Raw genomic sequence first — 24,280 nt, forward strand, 5'->3', positions numbered from 1 at the left:
TTTAATTTTCTTTGTTGTTCACTAATCACTTAGCCAGTTAAGTATGCCACACAAGAGTATATACGTAGTAACATTACAAATAAAATGATCAGAATGGAGCAACCTCTAAATGTTTCATAATCAGGACACAATTTTAGGTAAGCTATACATCCCTAATGGACAAAAATAAGCCTTGTGGAAAAATGATTCTATAAACATCATCCCTTTGCATTGGTTTGTGGTCCACCCAAAGCCTACTACTCAATGTTTACAAGACTGTACAAGATTTATACAAGTAAAGTTTTCATTGATATTAGAAATATTACAAACATCAGCACTGCTTCAGATACAGTAAGTGGATCATAACAGAATATAACTTCACATTTGTTATATTTACAGAATAATAAAGACTCCATTAATATGCCATGGAATGGTCTATTACTTTTTTTGCAATATCTACTTCTACAAAAACTGTAACATCAGCATACTTCTTGCCATAGCAGCTAATTTTGACTGTTTTTTTTTCACTTTTTAACATGCTATATACTGAATTTTTTAAATATCAATATACTGTACAATATATTACTAAGAAAGATAATTAAAAATGATTTAAGGATAGAAATGACACTAATAATTTCTGAAATGACAAGCATCAGCTTTTTTGTCTATTACTGTCTGCCTTTGTTAAATTACATTCATAGCAAATGCTTCTACGGTTTCAGAATAATTCATGCAAAACATTATTAGCAATGCTTTTTTGGTCTGAAATGTACAGATTCGTGATGCTGCCATTTCTGACAACCCAATTAGTTTACCTTTCTGGCTTCTGCTTCTTAGGACAAAAACATTATATATATATATATATATATATATATATATATATATATATATATATATATATATATATATATATATATATATATATATATATATATATATATATATATAGATATATATATATATATATATATATATAGAGAGAGAGAGAGAGAGAGAGAGAGAGAGAGAGAGACCAGTTAAGAGGAACATAAAGAAAACACAAGATGAAAGGTTATTCTCAAATGTACAAAATCTCCTGTAAATTGACCTTTACAATTTACTTTTTTTTTCTGAAACTGTCACTTTAATTATGCTTTGGGTAGTGCTGGGCGGTATACCATTTCATACCGAAAACCGTTTATTTTTTTTTTATGATACGGATTTTTCTTATACCGCAACACCGGTTTAAATTGCCTAAACGACGTGCGGGAAACTGTTCAAGTGGGGAACTTTTTCACTGCTACACCGCTAAACACAGATTTGTTGCACTAGGGCTCTTTTTCACTGCTACACCACAAAATAGTGGGCGGTAGCACTGCACGGTGAAAATGGACAGAGGGCATTGCGAAACTGTACTAAAAGTAAAGTTGAACATGATGAACAGAAAAACTTTTGCCGAAAAAAAGGAGTCACGTCCGTCGCCTGGAGATAACTTTAGTTTTAAAAGGTCAGATGTGTAAATACTGTTTCTATACTACTGGATAATACTGCAAGCCAAGTTGTACAGTACTTGTTTTCAATACAGTGTAATATACCTGGGTACTGTGTAATAGTGTGACGACATGTTGACTTTATTCTCGTAATTTGTCATTAAAGTAGACCATCGTAAACTAAACTTCATTGTAAAATGAATATTTAATTTACTAGATTTTCTCAAACCCCGTCATAAGTTATATAGCACATTAAATGCTTTGTGTTAAGTGATTCTTAAACTGACTTCTTCTTGCACTAAGAGGAGGCACCGGCAGCAATCGCCGCACAGAATACATTCACTTCATGATCTTCCTGCTCTCTGAACATTTAGAATGCTAAGATAAATACTTAATATAATTTTCATGGTGAAATGCATTAAAGCATGCATTAATCATATGGGGGCACGGTGGCGTGCCTGCCTTGCATCTGCATGTTTTTCTGGTGGGTTTACTCGGTGTGCTTCAGTTTCTTTTCAAAATCATGTAGGATGTGGGGTTTTGTTGTGTTATATTGACCCTGCTAGTGTATGTTTTGCTTGTATTCATCCTGCGATGTGCTGGCATAATTAAACATGTATAACAAAGATATTTTTAAAGTTCTGAACACTCCGTGGGCTAAGTTTATAACTAGTTTTAATTTCACAAAGACATTTATCGTGTGGTGATTGGTTATGTGGTGAAAGAAAAGGAAGGAAGGAAAAAGAACTGGGGTTTTGGTACGTCAGATAGAGACAGCATGCATGCAATAAAGATAGCCCGCTCAGAAGAACATGCATTGAATTCTGTGTTTGTGTCTCCGACCAGCAGATCAGAAACCCAACATTTACACAATATTTAAGTTAAACCTGTGCGATAGCTATTCATACATCCAGTTTTTTGGAGCATCGTCACACATGCCATAAAGTTCTCTACACTGAACATACACAAGGGGACCCCTTACTGCGATGGAGTAGCACTACCGCCTTATTACCGTGCATGTGAAATACCTGCTTTAATGCATTTCATCATGAAAATGATATCAAATATTTATCTTAGCATTCTAAATTTTCAGAAAGCAGGAATATCATGAAGTGAATGGATTCTTTATGGTGATTGCTGTCTTCTCTTAGTGCGGAGGAAGTCAGTTTAAGAAGCGTAGTGATTAACCACTGGCTCGGGGAACGTAACACAAAGCATTTAATGTGCTGCATTAATTTATGATGGGGTAAATTAAGTAATTGATTAAACACTGATTTTAGGAAGAAGTTTAGTTTACGACATTCTACTTTAATTATGAAGTAAACTATGAGAATAAAGTGGAAATGTCGACTTTGTTCTCGGCATATAGTTTGTTTTTTTCTTCCCAGTATAGCTTAGCTTGAAGGAAGGTCCATATTAATGCAGTTTGCCTAAATGATGGTTCAGTTGGTAAAGATGTCATCACCAAGCTGCACTTGTTTTATTTTATTTTAATTTGGTGAATACTGTGTAATGCACCTGGGCTTGCAACTATCAGTAATAATACTATTATTTATTTTATTGTTATTTATTAGTTTAAATATTATGCCGTTTAATGATGATAAAGTTGTTTAAAAAGTTACTTTAACGTGTCAGTGGACACAGATTGTTAACATTAACAGAAAGTGTAGTTGGTTTACACAAAATATTTACTATTTATTCCTTTTCTAAGACATATTCGGTGGAATACAATTTTTGACAAGCACTTCTGGATATTTTACTAAGTCTAAATGCCTCTTTGTATGGTTGAAAATATGTTGTCAAAATTATAGTTTGTTTTGCAAAATTTGTTCAATAAAAAGGTTCTATATTTTGACTGCATCTGTCATGCAATGTGATACCTTCTCCATTAGTGCCACCCCCTTGAAAACCATCACTTTATGGGGTAATGCAAAACTGTACTAATACTTGTGTGCACATTAAAATTTTTTTGTACAATGTACAATACTCTTGACAGTGGAATAGGTTACTCTCAGCCAGTAATTGCAGTGGAAAATGTGGTTAACATTGGGAAAAAAATACCGTTGAATACCGTGAAACCGGGATACAGTCAACCCTCGTTTATCGTGGTTAATCCGTTCCAGACTCTGCCGCGATAAATGAATTTGAAACCATATGTTTGTATGGTTATTTTTATATATTTTAAGCCCTTATAAACTCTCCCACACTGTTAACGGGATAATTTAGAAAAATACCGTGATATAGAATTTTGGTCATACCGCCCACCCCTAGCTTTGGGGATGGTGGCATCATGAAAATTGACTATCTTAGGTGAAATAAGGAAATCTCAATATAACCAAATATGTAGAATACACTTCGGGGTATTTAGGCACGAAGACAAGTTTTTTTTCTAATTGGACAGTACAGTGCTGAATGTAGTAACAGCATTTTCTGTTTATTATTCATTTTAATTGTGGCATGATGTAGCCCTTGAATTTAGGTTTTTCTCTATTCTTATGTCCAGGACCAAAATCAGACATTATGTGCTGCCCTCTTCTCTCATTTTAGCCTGATATTTTTACATTGTCAAAATGTAGTAAAGCTCTTCCAATGTACTGTACAGGGTAGTGCATGAAACGTTGCATGGTAAGGACCCCAGCCATGGTTTTAACAAGCTAGTAAAGTCCTAATGCTCTTTTTGTTTGTTCTTTTATTTGTGTACATGCTGGAGAAAAGACATGCCCTATTCATAGCAATGGCATATTTTGTTTGTGAAGCTGTATCTTCACACTGATAGTTCCAAAAGCAATGCACCTGAAACAACAAACCCACCCACTGTCAAAATAGTGGATGCAGCATTAAATAAAGAAGGGAAAATGGTGGACACGGTAAGATATTGGTTTGTTTGGTACAACACTGAGATCGCTAAAGTTATGTTAACCAGCATTAAAAAAAACAGCTAAATCATTACAACAAAAATGAAAAAGTACTAAGAATGTACAAATGGGAAGAAGATACTTGAGATATGTGTAAGTTGGAATGATTTGGTGAAATTTACAGAAAAGGAGTTACCAGTAATAACAGCAAATTTTTTTCACTTGCTGAACCAGATGGTATGGAAGCAAATAATACATAAAGAGCTAAAAAAAAAAAGACATTGTGTGGCAGAGTGTAAGGGAGGTGTTACCAACAAGAGCAACATGGTATAACGGTAATTTGGAAAAAGAAAAATAGGTCCAAGAGAAGGATGTACTGAAGAAGAAAAAGTAATGCGTGTTTTTAGATGTGCGAAACAGCATATTAGCTAATGGCACACAATAGAAACAAGATGGAGTAACTTGTATAAAAGCAAGCCAGTAACTAGACACATGGTGGTGTATAACTTGGAATAGTCAAAAGAAGTCACCCAATTACAAAGAGAACAATGGATAATATTAAACATTGGGAAAGAGACATTATGGTGGACAAGAAAAAAAAATGATAAAGAACAAGTAAAATAATGAGAAAAAAGAGAATATTACAAAAATGTGTGAAAGATAAGAAGATAACAAATTTGACAAACAAGAGGAGACCATTCAGTCCATCTAGCCCATTTATTTAGCTAATAGCTAAGCTGTTCCAATATCTCATCCAGATTTTTCTTAAAGGTTGTCAAGGTTTCTGGCTCAACTAAATGTCTTGGTAGTTTGTTCCAGAGTCCCACAATTCTTGGCATAAAGAAGTGTGTCCTGGCTTCAGTTTTAAATGCACTTTACCTTAATTTCAACTGATGTCCAAAAGTGCGTGATTAACCCTTAAGCTGAAAGAATTTTGCTGGGTCTACTTTATCAATGTCTTTGAGGATTTTAAATCAATAGGTTTAATTCTCCAAGGCTGTTAGAGTAGAACATGTCCTTAAGACCTGTGATGAACTGGGTTGATGTCCACAGCACAAGTGTTGCTATGTGTTTTTTATACCATGAAACCCACAAAATTCTGCACACAAAACTCCAGATGTGAACTTACTAGCTGATTATATAGTTTGAGCATAACACCTCTTGACTTATATTCAGCAGTTTATTATATAACCTAACATTTTATTTGCTTTAGTGCATTGCTTAGTCAATTAAAATGTTGTGTCAACATAGACCTCTAAATTCGTTTCAAAGGTTTCTTCCTGTATTAAGAGTGTCCCCATCTTGTATTTATAATTGATATTCTTTTTGCCCATGTGTAGCACTTTGCACTTTTCTACATTAAACTGCATTTTCTAGGTGTTGACACAGTTCTGAAGGTTGTCCAGGTAATGTTTGCTATCCTCCAATTTTAGTGTCATCTGTGAATCTGACAAATTTACTAACAGAATCAATATCATTAATATAAATCAGAAAAAGTAATGACCCAAGGACATACCCATAAGGGACTCCACTGATGACATCGCTCCATGTGGAACATTCTCCTTTTATCTGTACCCTTTGTCTCCTACTGGTTAACCAACTAGTAATCCAGTTTTGTGGGTTACCTGTAATGTATACAGTATCTACTTTAATAATTAATCTTTGGTGTGGGAATGTATCATATGCTTCTAAAAAATCTAGGTAAATCATGTTGTATGCTTTGTTTTTTGTGAATTATTCTGGTTGCTTCTTCAAAAAAACCTAAAGGAATGGTGTGGCAGGACTTTCCGCTCATAAAGTTATACTGGCTGTCATTTCAAATGTTATATTTGTTTAAGTAACTTTCTGATTCATTTCTTATTATAGTTTCCATTATTTTGCATTGCACAGAAGTAAGACTGGTTGGTCTGTAATATCTAGGATCCATTTTGTCTCCTTTCTTGAAGACTGGAGTCACATTTACAACTTTTCAGTCCTCAGGTACTTCTCCTTTCTGAAGTGACTGCAGAAATATGCCTAATAAGGGTTTATAGATAACATCTTGCATTTCTTTCAATCCAGTTGATAAGATCCCATCAGGTCCTGGGGTTTTATTAGTCTTCAACATACTGGGGGCTCGAAGGACATCTGACTCCTATTTTCAAATCTATGAACTCAGAGTTTGTTTTTATTTCTGCATAAGGCATTCCAATAGTTTTATTCCTTTAAACATACTTGGGTGAAATATTTGTTCAGTTCATTTTGTATTTCCTTCTCATTTTCAAGGTTTTCTCTATCCATGTCCATAAGGTTTCTTAAAATCATTTTTATTGTCTTTTTACTGGAGTAGTACTGAAAAAAATGCCTTCTGTTCGTTTTGCCTTCTCTAGCAATCTTTATTTCAGTTTTTCTTTTGACATTTCAGATGCTTTTTTTGATCACTTGCTGTAGTTTCCAGTAGACCTCTATGTCAGAGTTATCTGATTTTTAATTTTCCTTGTACAGTGATCTTTTCAGTTTTACTATTTTTAATAATATTGCTATTTATCCAGTTTTGCTGATTTTTTAGTCCTTTTCTTTTATTGCTTTTTGGAATAAACTTATTTTGAACTTGCATCAGAAGATCTATGAAGCAACACCAACGGTCATTTTATACTGTGATTTTTGAAGTTTTTGCTTTCCTATTTGACATTTTGTAAATACTTTTTCATCCCCATAAATTCTGCTTTCCTCAACTTAGAAATCTTTGTTTTGATATACATTTATGTTTTTTCAAAGATTATCTCAAATTTTACCAGGTTGTCATCACTGTTGCTTAAAGTATAAAAGTAACTTTTGTTCTTGTGACTCTGTCTTTATTGTTTGAAAAGATAAGATCTAGACAGGTGTCACCATGCATTGGGGTTGTAACAAACTGGGGGAAAAAAACATTTGTCATGTGCACCATTTCAATCTCTTCTTTTGTTTTCCAGATAGGGGCTTCCCAATCAATGTTTGGAAGGTTACAATCATCCATGACCACTACGTTTTCTTTGTTGCACATCTATTTTATTTCATTAAATAATATGGTACTATCTAGCATATCAGAATTTGGCACCGTGTAGCAAACTCCAATAACCAGATCTCTGTCTTTCTTCCTTACCAGCTTAACCCTAAGTGATTCTGATATGTTTCCTTCTTCCATCTTGAAGATGTGGGCTTAAATATTAGCTTTCACATATAATATTGCATTTATAGGGGGGCGTGGTTCCATATTTCTCTTTGTCACACTCAATTAGCCATGACTCTGTAATTCCTACAATATCACAGTCCCAAGTCAATACTGTTGCCTCAAGTTCATGCATTTTATTTCTAATGATTCTGGCAATAACGTGTAAACATTTTAAAGGAGTAAAATGATGATTTTTTTATTGAGTTTTCTTTAGGTCAGATTGACTGTATTTTTTGCACCTTCCTCAGCTTCTCCCCCCACATAATCTACTTTAACGGTCTATACACATCCTTGAAGATTCTCAATCCTTAGAATGTCTGTCCCTTTCTCTTGTAGATGTAGTCCATCTCGATGGTAAAGGAAATGTTTACGGTAAAAGGCTTTCACTTCCAGTGGCTGTGAAAAGTAAAACCTTCTTGGTTACAGCATGCTTTCATTCATGCTACCTGAATATTAAATTCTGCCCAGGTAGTCTTTTTCCTGGTGCTGGAAGGATTTTGGAGAAAATTACTGATTGGATTTGGTCTTTAGCTTGTCCCCAAGTTCCCTAAATTTGTTCTTCAGAGAATATGCACTTGTCTTTCCAAAACAATTTGTTCCAATATGATCTATAACCAAGGGATCTTCTTCTGCCCTCACCAGGAATTGGTCCACTCTTTGGGTTATATGGAAATCTTTTGCTCCCCGCAAAAAACCAGCATACCATTGTTGACTCATGATCTCTACCGCATATTAAGCTGGCAGGATTTCGAAGGATTGAATATCCAACAAAGAGTACTCCCCTTTTCTGCCTCCTATTCTTTTTAACTTGGCTTAAAGGCAGAATATTTTCAGTCATTTGAAGCTATTTTCTGATGAGATGCTGCAGTGTCTTATTCCTCTTTTGACTACCTGTTCTAGTCTGTAACTGCTTGCTGCTTTCCTAAATTTGGTATCCAAAAGAAGTATTCAAAACTTCTGGTTTGCACTGATATAGATAGGCGAGTCTCTGGAGCGATGTTTCAAAGGCAGACAGACACCTTTGTGGTGAGGTTTGTTACTTTCACATTGTTATCACATATATAGTCCAACATGGTTGGATCTTGAATAACAGTCCACATATTATTTACCCCCATTAACAGGAAATCTGCACTACCTGGCTGCTAGTCCATAAACAAAGAACCTTTGATATGCCCCTGAACTGACCTGCAACTGACCTCAATTAGGCAGCAGTACTTGCAAAAAAGAAAACTTAAAAACCCCACCAGTAACATCTGAAAACAAATTCAAACAATCCTACCCCAACTTACTCTTTCTTGCTACTTCCCTTCTTACAAAGCAAGGGCGATCATGGAAGGAAATGACAAATATAGACAATATAATAGATGAGTGGGTAAACAAAGACGAACTTCCACAAGAGCTAAAAGTTGGAGGTATGTATGTAAATAATGTGAGGAAAAGGTTATGGAAGCACAGTGAAGGAGTGTGTGGTGCTGGTCACAAGGAATCCAAGAGAAGTATGGAAATCAGTCCATAACTATCAGGATCACAGTACAGACCACTAATGTTATGTGTTATGCCTTAGGTAATAAAAGTCTACACACAAAAAAATACTTAAGGGCTACTATATACAGTGCCTTGCAAAGTATTAAGGCCCTTTATAAAGTTTCAAATGATGCAAATACTAAACATTATGCTGCAATATGTATTTTTAATGGAATCTGACATGAAATGAAGAAGGCTATAAAAACTGATGTCAGTATCTGCCAGCATTTATCTGCTCTAAACTGCCCTGACTAGAATATGACTAACTTACATTTGGACTCTATTGGTGTGTAACTCAAGTAATCCTCATATTTCCAGAATAAAACCTCTAGAGCACTTAGAAGTCATTGGACACACAGTTTAGCAATAGAGGATAAAGACCATAAAACTAAACAGATGAAAATTTGTACTAAACTGTCTAAATCTTCCTCTGAACAAACAATCAAAAATTGCTACATCACATGACTCAAACTGCCAAAAAAAGACATCAATTCATCAAAATTAAAATTCAAGCAAGCAGAAGAATTGTGAGGGAAGCCACTGAGACACAAATAATCACCTTGAAACACCAGCAGAGTCTGGTAGCTAAGCCTAGAGTAAATATGTATTGGTCAGCTATTTCAAGAGCTCTGCATAACATTGGCTTCTATGGTAGGGTAACAAGAATTAAACTATTACTAAAAAAGATTTACTATATCTAAGGGCTCATCTGAAGTTAGCCAAAAACCACAAGAGATTGAGCTTAGACCAGTACTGAGCTTTTCTGCCAAAATTCAAAGCACTATGCATGACACACTCCTGCAATAAAGTATGGTTGTGGAATTTTCATTCTCCAGAGATTTTTCTAATTACCACAGACTGGACAGCAACTTAGACCCGAGGGGAAAAATCGATTGGGAGAACAGTACACTAAAAATAGGCACAGGAGTTTGGTTAAGAAAAATGGCAGTAGAACCACCTTTCAGCAAGAAAATTCTAAACATGCTGACCACGAGGTTAAAACAGCAACGGAAATAAGCAGAGAGTAAAGAGGTGAATGTCTTTAAGTGGTACAATCAGAGTAACCACATCATGCTTAGTTCAATGTCACATGAACTCAATATAATGAGCACATTCACTGTCAGTGTCCAAAATGCGTTTATACTTGTAGCAGCCTGTTCGATTAACATATCAATATTCTCCTAGTCAGTAGTTGACAGTGTTTGGCCAGTCAGGAATGGTTTATATGACTTTACGGCGACTGATGTCAACAGTAACAGGAAGGTAGTGCAGATCGGGCAGTGACAGTGGTAGTTATTACTGGCTTTAAGTAACCAGTAACCAAAAGCAGCGAAGGTAAGACAAAAATAATATTCACATGAGAGTGTGATGTAAACAATGAGGAGGTGCACTTTGAATATTTTTGCATTTATTCCTTGCACTTTGATGACCTGTTGCATCAGATTCAGGCCTTCATTCATCATTCTGGCACCCACTTAAGCCCATTAGTCTCATTTGCTAACAGCTTCTCTTTGATAGTCTCCATTTTGGAAATACAGCGCCACTTCTGCATTGCCAAATAGTTAGGAAAAAATCCACATGCAGAGAAAAATCCAGAATGTGCGACTGACATCATTAAGTATAAACCAGGCTTAGCTTATATGTCTCACACAGACTAATGACAGCTACTGTATATAATATCAACAACATCAAATAAAAACAACACTATGTTACATACAGCCATAGACTATAGAAGAACATAACATAAATATTCAGGTATGTTCATAGATCAAAAAGGTTGTAATTGTAACTTTAGTTCGATTCAGAGGCAGGAAATTGCAACCTTGTGGTTTAAAGCCCAAAGTTTGTGGCATAAGCTCACTAAAACTAGCTATATTGCCAGAATAAATTAGCAAAATTCACTCGTTATCTGTGTGGCAGACATCTACTGTATCCCAAAAGACATGAATCTGTTATTGCAGCAAGGAACTCAAACATTTATGTTTGCAGTTCAAATACCCTTTAATTTCATTCAGTATATCTGTTGACAAATAATTTGTATGTTTCTATATGTTGCTTATTAAGCATGAGAGCTTGCAACGAAAATACACTTTAAACACAAATCTCCATCCACACTAGTATTTCACATCATTTACGAAAGTGTCTTTATCCACATTAAACCTACCAAAAATGCATATGAGTAGTCATTTGCCTACAGTGGTTACACATGCATTGGCAGAAACAGGAAGACAAAGTGTCCTCCTGGAAGGGATGGTTACTCCACTGGCCAAGGGATTTATCACCAAACTTTAAAGACTAGTAAATTATTTAGTTGAGACAGCTTTGCTATTACCTAAACAAACGGGCTTGATGGAGTTAATGGTGTCCTCTTTTTGTCAAATTTCTTTTTCGCTTTTTGTGCATATATGCAGCACTCAAACTGTACGAAATGCGATTTAGATGCATACAGTGAAGTAACACAACAATCACCATGGAAAGTAAGTCCTCTATGTCCACTATTTTGGAATATGTTTTTTGTTCAGTGAAGGGTGACCAATCAGGGAATCAGAAGTAGTAATGATCAGAATCCAAAAAATGAGGGGCCACTTAATAAGCATAAACAGATCATAGAGTGATTAGAGTCTGCTTTTTCAAAGTCTTCATTTTTACCTATCAACACTGCAATGCCTGGACAGAATTTTCATAAGTACTGTATTTTGTTCTGCTGTGCGCTTTCAAAAGTCTCCATTTTTGGTAGTTAAAATGCTGGGTAGTGTGGATCAAAGGCAAAAATGGAGACCAATGTCTGTTTTTTAAACAAAAACATAGTAGTGCAGATGTAGCCTAAGAGCAAATAAATTAATTTCATAATAATGATACGGTCCAGAGAATTTAAATAATGTACAATTTCCAAATGCTCTATTGTGCATGTAAACCTGATGAAACTTCTCTCAGGAGTTTTTTTTTGATTCAGTAGAATACTATGGCTTCAAATGGATATTCATTTCATTTGATTCAAATGCAAAAAGGATAATTTGAACAATGATATTCACCCTGAGGCAACACGGTGGCACAGTGGGGAGCGCTGCTGCCTCGCAGTTAGGAGACCCGGGTTCGCTTCCCGGGTCCTCCCTGCATGGAGTTTGCATGTTCTCCCCGTGTCTGTGTGGGTTTCCTCCGGGTGCTCCGGTTTCCTCCCACAGTCCAAAGACATGCTGGTTAGGTGCATTAGCGATCCTAAAAATTGTCCCTAGTGTGTGCTTGGTGTGTGTGTGTATGTGTGTGTGTGTGCCCTGCGGTAGGCTGGCGCCCTGCCCGGGGTTTGTTTCCTGCCTTGCGCCCTGTATTGGCTGGGATTGGCTCCAGCAGACCCTGTAGTTAGAATATAGTGGGTTGGATAATGGATGGCTGGAAGGATGGATATTCACCCTATTGTAACCAAATGTAACCCACCTATTTTCCTAACCTGCTTTGTCCTTATCAGACTTATAAAGAACAAAAGCATATCCTAGAAGTACTGGACCTAAAGCAGTGTCAGACCCTGGACAGGTGACCAGTCCACTGCATTACACACTCAAAAGCAATTTGCTATTTTTAGCAAAACAGTTGTCAATGACTAAGCCATTTATGTTTGCAATAAAGACCTATTAGGTGTTAAATAGCAAGACAAATGTACTTCAAAAATAATGATAGTCTTCTGCATTTACACTTGAGTAGTAAATACAATACACAAATTTATTTTTAATGGCAATATCCAATTCCAGCACCACAACAACAAAAAAGCATTTTGTACGAAATATCTATTCTGGTTTTGGAGCTCCAGATGCTGAACTACTGAACCTTTCAAATCATCAAGGGAAAAAAAGAAAACTGATTATATAATTAAAATCATTAACCATATGGAGTTTGAAGAGGAGGGAAAAAAAGACTACAGTAATTACATATTAATGACTATAAAACACTGTGATTCAAAAAAGGTTGTGAAAGAGAAACAGTTTATAGGAATTGAATAATATGTAAATTCCATCATTTACATTTTGTTAGTATTGATAAAACATCACTTTAACATTCACAAAGCTATGTGCTCTTTATTCTTGCACATAGACCCATGCAACTCTGAATCATTAAGAGAATCAACCATCAACCCAACTTGAAGTCTTACAAAAGTGTACAGTTCTAAACAATGTTTTACTTTATTTTTACTAATAAAATGCAACTCAATAGATATTCACTTAGCTTTATCTGATTACCGTATTTTTGCATCATCAAACAAAAAAATAAATAAAAAATCACCAGTCTCACTGTAAAAATTGTATTTATTACTCAGGTAACATAATATAATTTACCATTCTACTCAAGAACCATATTGAGTTACTGTTGCTATCCTGAAATTTAAAACAAACCTGATGAAAAAGGCCCAGGATCAATGCAGTCAAAGATAATTTATCACCGCCATTTAATATTTGAGTATTTTATTTTCTTCACAACATTCTACAGAACAAACACATTTCTAATGCTTGAAATAATTTACACTCAGTTTTTTAACATTTCTTTTCGAACAATGGGCAGAAATTGAAGGATGGTATTCAGGTATGTGTAGGAACCCTCTGACTGCAATTGTATCACGATTGTGTATCTTTCATGAGGACACATGAGGGTAAGACCCCATATTAATGTCTGGCTAATCACCCAAGTTTCACAAAACTAGTCCATCAACAAACCTGCTTCTCGGGTTCAAGTTTTGTCTAAAGAAGCTACAAGTTATACAGGTTACCCGTACCTCAACTGAAAAAAACAAAACAATTCCCATGTACCGGTTTGGCTTTCTTCTGTGTTCATGGTTTGCACAATTGTGTCAAAGAGAAGTTGATGTCCATAGTGTCTGCTACATGATTACTAGGTGTTAAAGGAAAAGTTGAAATGTGTTTTCTCTGTTTAAATTACAGGTCCTGGCTTCTGACAGTGATAACTGCTGAATAGGTAATAATCCCCTCTTTGATTTAAAATTCTGAAACTAATGATGGCATTAAAAAATTCAAATGCAATAAGAGCATTTTTGCACATTACAATTCTGATGCATGTATTCTCCCTTAATTGTGACAATTTCCTACTTACTGTGGTGCAATTTTTATTCTTTTGTAATTTGGAATAACCATATTGTGATCTAAGTTTCCGGTCACTTGTGGTTGCTTTTTGTCAGATCCTATAGCCATCCTGCAGGTTGCATATTGGTGTAGTGCTGCTGCATTGCAGAACTTGAGCCTTTTTTTGATACCCCACTGGACATTCCCTATGCAGAGTTTACATGTTCATCTCATTGTTTCACTCACAGAGTCTGCATTCCTCTATCATTTCAGTTATGCACTTTAAGTTAACTAGAACTGGTATAAGTGGGTCATTGTGCGCCACATAGTCGCATAATGTTCATCCATGGCCCCAATTACTGTCAATTCTGAGTCCTGCTTAAGGATATTTATATACTGACCATATAATAATCACATTACAAATAGTAATTATTGATGGCTTTTTAAGAGTTTGGGCACAAAGAGCAAGAATTGTTTTTGCGTGCATCTGTGTTTTTTTGGAAAATTAGCAAACAAATTGCACTGACAGAGCCTACATTTAAGTTGGACCTGTTTTTTTGCCTTCCACATGCATTATTTCAAAGCTCTGAATTTTATAGTACAAGAAAGACAAAAGGGAGCAATTAAAATACTTCTCTCTGTAAAAGCCAAGGCTGATGGTTGTTTGAAAACAAAATCAAAAAGGTGTCTTCACACATGTCTTCTGTGAGTGACGCATTACAGCCCACGACTGTAAAAGCATGTATGCCAAACTGGAATTTACGTTCTGTATGTGAAGCAGCATCATACAACAGTCTTTTTAAAGAATATTTTTAAAGCTGCAGTAGTGTTCATTTTTTTTGAGTAAACCCTTTACAGATAACAGAATGAAACAAAGTTCACAAAATTTCAAAATGACCTTTCACTGAGGGTAAGGTTCAGGTCTAACAGGAAGACAAATGTTTTATTATTAAAGAGAAGCACCTTTGAGGCCACAAAAAATCTCCACATGTACACGCTTTACACTGCCGTGAAGCAAGAACCTGTGAAATTAACTTTAGGAGAATCAATGCAGGAAAAACTGTCCTTAAATTACTAAAACATCCATTAAACTAGGCTCTAGTTAAAAATAAAATAAGAAAACTAAGGTTAATTTTAAGCATTACCTCCATATGGTTAAAAAGCAGGTATTTAATTCAACAGCATGCTTTGTAAAGGTGGCCTAACAGGTGGCTTCATGGCCAAAAGTAATTTAGCCTGTTTTTCTTTTAAGTCTAATGTAAAAGGCAAAGCCCTCGCTGACTGACTGACTGACTGACTCACTCATCACTAATTCTGCAACTTCCCGTGTAGGTAGAAGGCTGAAATTTGTCAGGCTCATTCCTTACAGCTTACTTACAAAAGTTGGGCAGGTTTCATTTCAAAATTCTATGCGTAATGGTCATAACTGGAACCTATTTTTTTGTCCATATACTGTAATAGACTGCAGCTCAATGGCCGTGGGAGGTGGAGTTGTGTGTCGCGTCATCACGCCTCCCACGTAACTGAGTGCCTGCCCATATAAGGTAAATATTCGCGGGTGAAGGACTGTGCTTAGCATATTCATAAGTAAAAATATCTGAATCACAAACTGATGTTAATTATATTTTGTCCATGAATACTTATTAAATAATTCCAAATAGTCTGTCCGCTTCCTTTCATAGCTTTTCCGATGGTTCTGCTGCTTCCAGGCATGTATTTTCGTATTAAAGCATTTAACCAATCACATTTCAGTCATCATTTGTTGCCAGGCAGAGAGGACTTTACAATCTGTTGTGCAGGCACTCTAACACAGAATAAATGTTGATTAACCTGTTGCTTCGACCAATCAGATTTTGAGTTGGTGTCAGTACGGCGATGTCACCGTATTCAGACCCATTGATTGGATAGAAGCCGCAGGTTCGATTTTCAGCATTAGCTTCGATGGCGACAGAAAGGGACTTTTTGATGGAACTGAGGCACACAGATAATCCGTACGACAGAGTGATTGAACTGTTTTTGAGGAAAGAAAGGAGGATGGATTTTGTTTACAAATAATCAAAATTTTTGGTGAGTAAAATATTGTGATTCTATCTGAGATGCATGGCTCTTTATACTGTATTTCTGCATATTAAGATGGTTTTTATAACCATAAATTAGTTTTTGAGGGGTGGGTTGATTCAGATGGTGCAGTACTGAATGCCTAGGTGTGAGATGCACGGTCCGCCAATGGACCAGATGATACGTAAATTTAATGAATATTACAACCCGAAAATAAACAAAACTGTAGAGAGGCCCATGATTAAATGAACGGTAAAAAAGTAAAAGCGAAGCGATGGTGACTTATTGAGGCAGGCAGGCCAGAGCACAATAGCATGGGGCTCGATGTAGTGCATGTTAAGTCAATCTAAAATGCGGGCTCAGATTCGAAAAAATTTATCTTTTCAAGTTCTATTTGGATATAAGTAGGTTCTATTTAGTCGACAGAAATATCTTTGGTAGGAATGTAAGTTGAATTTAGTCTTTACATTTCTATGGTGAAGAAAAATTTATGCAATGATGACTAAATTTAATTTACATTCCTACCAAAGATATTTGTTGACTAAATAAAAATTACTTATATTTAAAATTTAAATAGAACTTGAACAGATACAATAGTTTATAATGCCCACGCAACACTACATGCACGTAAGAGCAGAAATCATCCGTTTTAACAAGCGGCATATTGCACTGATACGAAATAGCCGGCCCATTTAATTATTTAGGAATGGATAGATAAATTAAGAATTTGTACAAATAATGTTTTTCTGTTTTCTTCCTCGATGGATTCTGGCACGCACAGCAACAGCTGCTCGCACCCCAAAGGGTGTAAAATATATATATGTGTGTGTGTATATGTATGTGTATGTATATATATATATATATATATATATATATATATATATATATATATATATACACACACACACATACATACACACACATATACACACTCACCTAAAGGATTATTAGGAGCACCATACTAAGACCGTGTTTGACCCCCTTTCGCCTTCAGAACTGCCATAATTCTACGTGGCATTGATTCAACAAGGTGCTGAAAGCATTCTTTAGAAATGTTGGCCCATATTGATAGGATAGCATCTTGCAGTTGATGGAGATTTGTGGGATGCACATGTAGGGCACGAAGCTCCCGTTCCACCACATCCCAAAGATGCTCTATTGGGTTGAGATCTGGTGACTGTGGGGGCCATTTTAGTCCAGTGAACTCATTGTCATGTTCAAGAAACCAATTTGAAATGATTCGAGCTTTATGACATGGTGCATTATCCTGCTGGAAGTAGCCATCAGAGGATGGGTACATGGTGGTCATGAAGGGATGGACATGGTCAGAAACAATGCTCAGGTAGCCCGTGGCATTTAAACGATGCCAAATTGGCACTAAGGGGTCTAAAGTGTGCCAAGAAAACATTCCCCACACCATTACACCACCACCACTAGCCTGCACAGTGGTAACAAGGCATGATGGATCCATGTTCTCATTCCCATGTTTACGCCAAATTCTGACTCTACCATTTGAATGTCTCAGCAGAAATCGAGACTCATCAGACCAGGCAACATTTTTCCAGTCTTCAACTGTCCAATTTTGGTGAGCTCGTGCAAATTGTAGCCTCTTTTTCCTATTTGTAGTGAAGATGAGTGGTACCCAGTGGGGTCTTCTGCTGTTGTTGCCCATCCGCCTCAAGGTTTTGCGTGTTGTAACTTCACAAATGCTTTGCTGCATACCTCGGTTGAAACGAGTGGTTATTTCAGTCAAAGTTGCTCTTCTGTCAGCTTGAATCAGTCGGCCCATTCTCCTCTGACCTCTAGCATCAACAAGGCATTTTAAGCCACAGGACTGCCGATACTGGATGTTTTTCCCTTTTCACACCATTCTTTGTAAACCCTAGAAATGGTTGTGCGTGAAAATCCCAGTAACTGAGCAGATTGTGAAATACTCAGACCGCCCATCTGGCACCAACAACCATGCCACGCTCAAAATTGCTTAAATCACCTTTCTTTCCCATTCTGACATTCAGTTTGGAGTTCAGGAGATTATCTTGACCAGGACCACACCCCTAAATGCATTGAAGCAACTGCCATGTGATTGGTTGATTAGATAATTGCATTAATGAGAAATTGAACAGGTAATCCTTTAGGTGAGTGTGTATATATATATATATATATATATATATATATATATATATATATATATATATATATATAACAGCAACACTTATAACAGTGACAAAACAATTACATTGACAATCATGTTACGTTATTTTCAAAATGTTTCCTTTTCTTTTTCATTACTTCTTTAACACACTACTTCTCCGCTGCGAGATATATATATATAATAATGTGTGTATGTATGTATGTATGTTCCAGCATCACATCCAAACGGCTGGAGTGATTTTCATGAAACTTGGTACACGTTTCTCATTGGTCAACTAAAAATACTGTAGGGTGAAATCAACCCTAACCCACCCCCTTCTGGTTAAGGTGGGGGGTGAACTTTCAGTCTTGTATGCATGTTACAATCCAGTTGACACTCAGAACGACCACCAAAGGGCGAGCTGGAGGTGACTGCCAGCATTCTTTATGCTTGAGCACCACCGCGCCCCTGTTGCTTTTCAAATTAAATAGAGTTGGCCGGTTCTGAGCGTCCACTGGATGATAACATACATACAAGATGGCAAGTTCACCACCCACCCTACCTAGAAGACTGTAAGACAAGCACATTTAGTGAGTCTTCATTGTTTGTTAATTTATTTTTATTGGTTGTGGGGTTTTTTTTAATTATATTTTTCTCAAATAATTAAAAAAAAAAAACAACTTTATTTTCCTCCCAGGCAATGCTGGGTAGTTCAGCTAGTTCTTCCATAAAGGTTTTCATTCACACAGAACAACTATTCCACATTCTGAAAACAGTATTGTCCTTATGTTCTCCATCTCTTTGCTTCCTAACAGATAAACTTTACTGGACATTGATTAGACCTCTGGCTGGCTGTCTCTGGTGAGTAAATACTTAAGACCAACAACCACACATGTTCTCTAGCTGTCCTCCTTGAGAGTACAGAGGTTGGATGAACACCCTGGTTGCTTGAATCAGAGACACCATTTCTGCTACTCAGCCAAAGAAGATCTCTGTTACCCAGTTGAAGATCTGACTCTGTTTTCTGTGACACGCAGCTTTCCTGTACAGCAGGTCTCTTCTCTGTCTGGCTACACATGCTGCCGACATGAAGCCTGTTACATTTGCCCACTCAGTGAGGAATCCCAGACAGGCCACATTTATCACTTGTTCAGGGCACTGCTCCCACTCAGCAACAGCAGAGGTGAAATGTGAACCCAAGACGCTGTTCTGAGAGCCACCGTTTATAACAGCAAAAGAAAATCTCCATTAGCCTGGCTCCCCACAATGGAGGTTGTAGTCTCCTTGATAATGAGGATATACTTTGTTCTCAGACCTAAATAAAGAATTTCAATAGTGTTGTGCCTAAAGGTATCCATGAGAAAAAGCAGCACAATTAAGGTCAGACAAATATCAGGAGCAAACATATTTCAATACTGTCAAGATAGTACATTCTCTATAAGGGGAAACTTTTATATTATAGTCATGGGCACACAGTGTACAAACTAATTCTCAAAGGAATAATAATAATAATAATAATAAAGAGAGTATGCAAAATGGCTATTGGAACTCTATATCACAAGGGTATTGTTTTATGCCCCAACACTGACACCAGGTATGACCCTGAGCACTCACCTATCCTGGTAGATACTGAACTGTGGAAATATGTAAATGTTTATGTTATACATCAGCAAACTCTGTCATGCAGGACAAAAACATTAGCTAAGTAAATAAATGTAAACAAGTGCCATCTTGGCACTCAGTCTATTCTGTAAGCAACAGAATCACCAGAAAAACATTTTGGAAATCCTAATTAGATCAACTGGTAAGCATTCTGTCCATTTAACTAGTTTAGTGGAGACTGTAGGTTCTTGTAACTGACTACATCATTATACAATGATGGCTTAGCTAGTGAGCAATTAGAGTCAGTCTGGTAATCGGCCTAATGGTTGAAGTCAATCTCCATGGTTACCTTAGCTCACCATTTACACCCACACATACTGAAAAAGAGACAAACAGATGCAAACTGTAAACTGTGGTATAAAAAGGTATGTGAAAACAGACAAGTAACAAAGATTAACGTAATGCAAGATTTACATCACAAAAGTGGCAATGTTTTAAATATCAGGGTGGTATGCTGGTGCAGCTCTTAGTCCTGCTGCCCCACAGTTCCAGTCTTTGAATTGAGATTGAACACATTTGAAGTCCATGTCAAATTTCCATATTTGCAGTGTCTTTCAGAGTTTTTATCCATATTAGCATGCATTTCATGATAACTAGCATTTGTAAATTGCCTCTGTCAGCTAGAGTGTGTACAGACAAGTGTATCTTGTAACAGACTGTCACCTAAACTAAAGTGAAACAAAAGTATAATTTCCTAGCAATTCTGGTCAAAGTGGTAGTAGTGGTAATTAACATTGTCACAAGCAAAACTTAGTATAAAGAAATGCAACATTCTGTTGAAATTGATTGCACCAAAGAAGCACACTTAAAACTGCAGCAAGTTATTACATAGTTCTGTTCATAATTTAAGTGTAACATCAGCAACAAAGAAAATATCACAACCATAAATTAATACCTGGAAAAAACAGAGTTTTTAAAACTTTATTGGTTACCACATCACTCAGCTATAACAAATGCCAAATATGTTTGTTCATAATGTGACATTGCAATTAATAGCAATATACTATTCATTGCGCAGACCTTCTCAGAGCACTCACTTGCCATGATAGACTCTTCATGAACCCCTTTCATGCTCACAAACCAAGAGGACCAGAGCTGTGACATACTTTGTTTCGTCCAAGATACTAATTCAGGTAGGTGATCCATTTCACATAACATTTTTTAAAATGTGTCATGACTCTCCTGAGCAAAATGGAAATCAAGCACAGATTCCAAAAAGAACACAGCATTTGAACACACAGTTTCAAATAAATGCTTGACAATTGATGACAACATAGTTTCTATTGGACTACAACAAATGTGCTTTTAATATTCTTTGCTAGAATCATTCAAAAGGTAGCATAATGATAAACAGCTTTCAAAAACAGAAATTTGCTTATTCATGTTTCTTCATTTAACCTTAGTAGTATTTGCTCCCTTTATTGTAGCCAAACTTCGAAAATTAACGAAGAGCACACACTTCTGCAAAACAGTGAATGCTGAAAAGAAGCTGCTATTTCAGTATCATTTCCCTCTGTGTACTGTTTAAGAAGCAATAAATTACACAACTCAGAAATTTAAAATAAACAAAATCAGGACTTTTATTTCAATTCTTCTGCAAAAATTACAAATATTTTTCATAAACCAGTGTTTCTCAAGTTCAGTCTTGAATGCCCACTGCAACTACAGGTAGGGCTAGGAAATCAGCTAAAAATGTAAGTTTGAAAATATAAAAAGAAGTATGTATTTGAATGTACTGGAACATGGGTTAAAATCTGGGTGCTATATGTACACTTGTACTGTATTTACTGCTTCTTGTACTTTATTATTACTTGTACTTTTTTGCTCACAGTTTTTCGGTAAAGCATGTGCTCCATTCTTTCTTTACAATTGATGTGGAAATGTAGTTTTGTTAGTTCAGCTAACCTATAGTTTGTCATTTTTTGTTTTGTTGTCTCAGAAATGTGTCACAGCTGGTTGTGCTTGAGAAGCAGAGGGCTCTCCATTTTACTAATAATAATAAAAGTTGACTATTCAAAAATACAAACAGGTTGGAAGTGATGTGCAAATGCAGATTTGTACAATAGCACAGTACTGCAGAGCTTGTCTGTAGTAATACAATGTCAAAATTAGTGCAAGGAAAAGAAAACTCTGGTCAATCTCGCATAGCTCCGTGAATTTTTCTATCTCTGTAATCAACTTGTTTCTCTTTGCAACATTGACTATTTATCTTTTCCCCCCCAGAAGACTTAATTTTAATTAACTGATCAATCATAACTGGGGGTATGTGTGTGCCTTCTGAATACCATGACACTAGCATTCTGCACAGGACTGGCTGCAGAAGGCTCCCTTAACCCTTTAAAAGAAAAGGTGTGTTTAAAAAACAAATAAATAGATGTATAATAATTTTGATCACCTTGGAAACCTAAATCATTTATAAGTTATTACAGTGTTTAGGATAATTTCAATATAATAAGCATTTTGTACAGATTCCAAGCACAATATTTATTATACCAGAAAAACATACTTGTGGATATTTGAATGCTTAGGTGCAATGTTTCTCAGGCTGGTTGTATGCATCATAAGAAAGCTCTCACTAATGTAATCAAAAATAATAACTAAAAACAGCATGTAAACAGCAAAACAAAAAAAGAGATTCACAAAAAGATTTATACCCAAATCTACAGATAGTGAAGGAAAGTGTTTACAAGTTATCACTTGTTATGGGGTTTGTGCACTAATGGTCTTATTTTCTTAAATGCACTTTGTGATGTGCCTGGGTCATATATGACCAAAACAATTTTATTTCAAAAGGTAAACAAATGTAACTGCTAATACTGTGCACTTTTTTGATTTTGTACTTTGAGATTTGCTTGGGTCAGGTGTGAGCAAAATGTTTGTTTATTTTTTATTTCAAAAGTAGAAAAAAGTTTTGTACTACCTAATTTTCTGTTCAATTACAGCTTTATTGTTTTTTATGCACTTTTGCCTGTGTCAGATGTGACCAAATTAAAAAGGGAAAAAATAAATAAAAATTACTTGTTTTTCAATACATTCATTTGTGTTGGTTTAAAATTTGTCATTACTGCTGCTTACCAGCAGCTTGAAAATGTCTGTCCCAGCTATACTTCTTGGTTTGAAAATCTTGACCAACTGAATTTGTAATTGAATAGCCCTGCCCTAATATATTGATATTACACGGTATAGGACAATGGAAGAAAGGAGGCAGCCACCGTAATAGTGCAACTTTATTAACCTCTGTGTATTTTGTACTCCATGGTGCTGGTTAGACATTTGTTGTAGTTAAGGACTGTGTAGCCATCTATGTCTGAATCTTCCTGGGGATGCTCATGTAGGTATGGAATGCAATTGCTGAAGTGAAGGTCTTTTTCTATGTTATTCATTCAACCTTCTTTCTCACTAATTATGTTTTTCCCAGGACCTTTGGTGGTCATGCTAAATCAAAAGTTACAAGCTGTAATGCTTCAGTTTTCGCAATTTAACTTTACTATATTAGAGTAATGAAGCTCAGTTAACTATTATTTGTTTCAAATGTATGCAGCAACAAGGGCAGTCTTCTTTCTGTGAACATACAGTGGAAGATCTCATCAATAAGAGATTAGCCAATCCATCAACTTTTGAAATACTTTAATGGTTCAAGAAATTTTCAGCGATGACTTATTAAGAGCAAGAAGGTCGCATTTCTACCATTGGCCTTAGGATGAATGATTTTTTCCAACTGGAAGAGCATAAATGTCATATTACAGCACTCTTCTGTTGGTCTCAGCCTTTTGAATGCAGACATACTGGTGCTATCTTCTTCCTCATTCCCTCTCCTTCTACGTGTCTTGAAGAATTAAAAATGTTGGAAGCTTAATAACTTTCTCCAGTTAAATAAAATAAATCAGAGGTGTTTTTATTTGGATCTTCAAAACATATCAATGGTCTGTCACAAAACATAAGAAAAACTGTCACCATACACAAGCTAGAAAGTACTGGGCGATTTTTGACTCAGACCTTAAATTTAATAAATAAGTTAACTCTGTTATGAACAATAGTTTCTTCCAGCTTAGAATAATAATAAAAATTAAGCCATTTCTCTTTTTCGTGACTTAGAAAATAGTTATCCATGGTTTTGGATCATCCATGCTAGAAAAATAGTCTGCAGCAGCTAGATTACTGACTGGAACTAAGAAAAGGGATCACATTACCCCGGTTTTAGTTTCCTTCCACCGCATCACTGTCTAATATAGGATATATTTCAAAGTTTTTATTTTTTGTTGTTAAAACAGTAAATGGGCTAGCCCCCTCTTACATTATTTGTCTGCTCAACCTATGTTCTGCCTCTAGATCATTAAGATCTTCCAATC

The 24,280-nt window shown here is 35.9% G+C and overlaps 1 protein-coding gene across 1 annotated transcript in view; it reads right to left on the reverse strand.

Moving 5' to 3' along the window:
* Positions 1 to 24,280, reverse strand: part of sh3kbp1 (SH3-domain kinase binding protein 1) — a 338,963-nt gene that overhangs the window by 211,114 nt on the left and 103,569 nt on the right. The window contains 2 exon segments of the mRNA XM_039745542.1: positions 23,203 to 23,266; positions 23,339 to 23,366. Of these exon segments, the coding sequence (XP_039601476.1) occupies positions 23,203 to 23,266; positions 23,339 to 23,366 (92 nt within the window).

This window comes from Polypterus senegalus, chromosome 2 (assembly GCF_016835505.1).
Source record: "Polypterus senegalus isolate Bchr_013 chromosome 2, ASM1683550v1, whole genome shotgun sequence".
NCBI lineage: Eukaryota > Metazoa > Chordata > Cladistia > Polypteriformes > Polypteridae > Polypterus > Polypterus senegalus.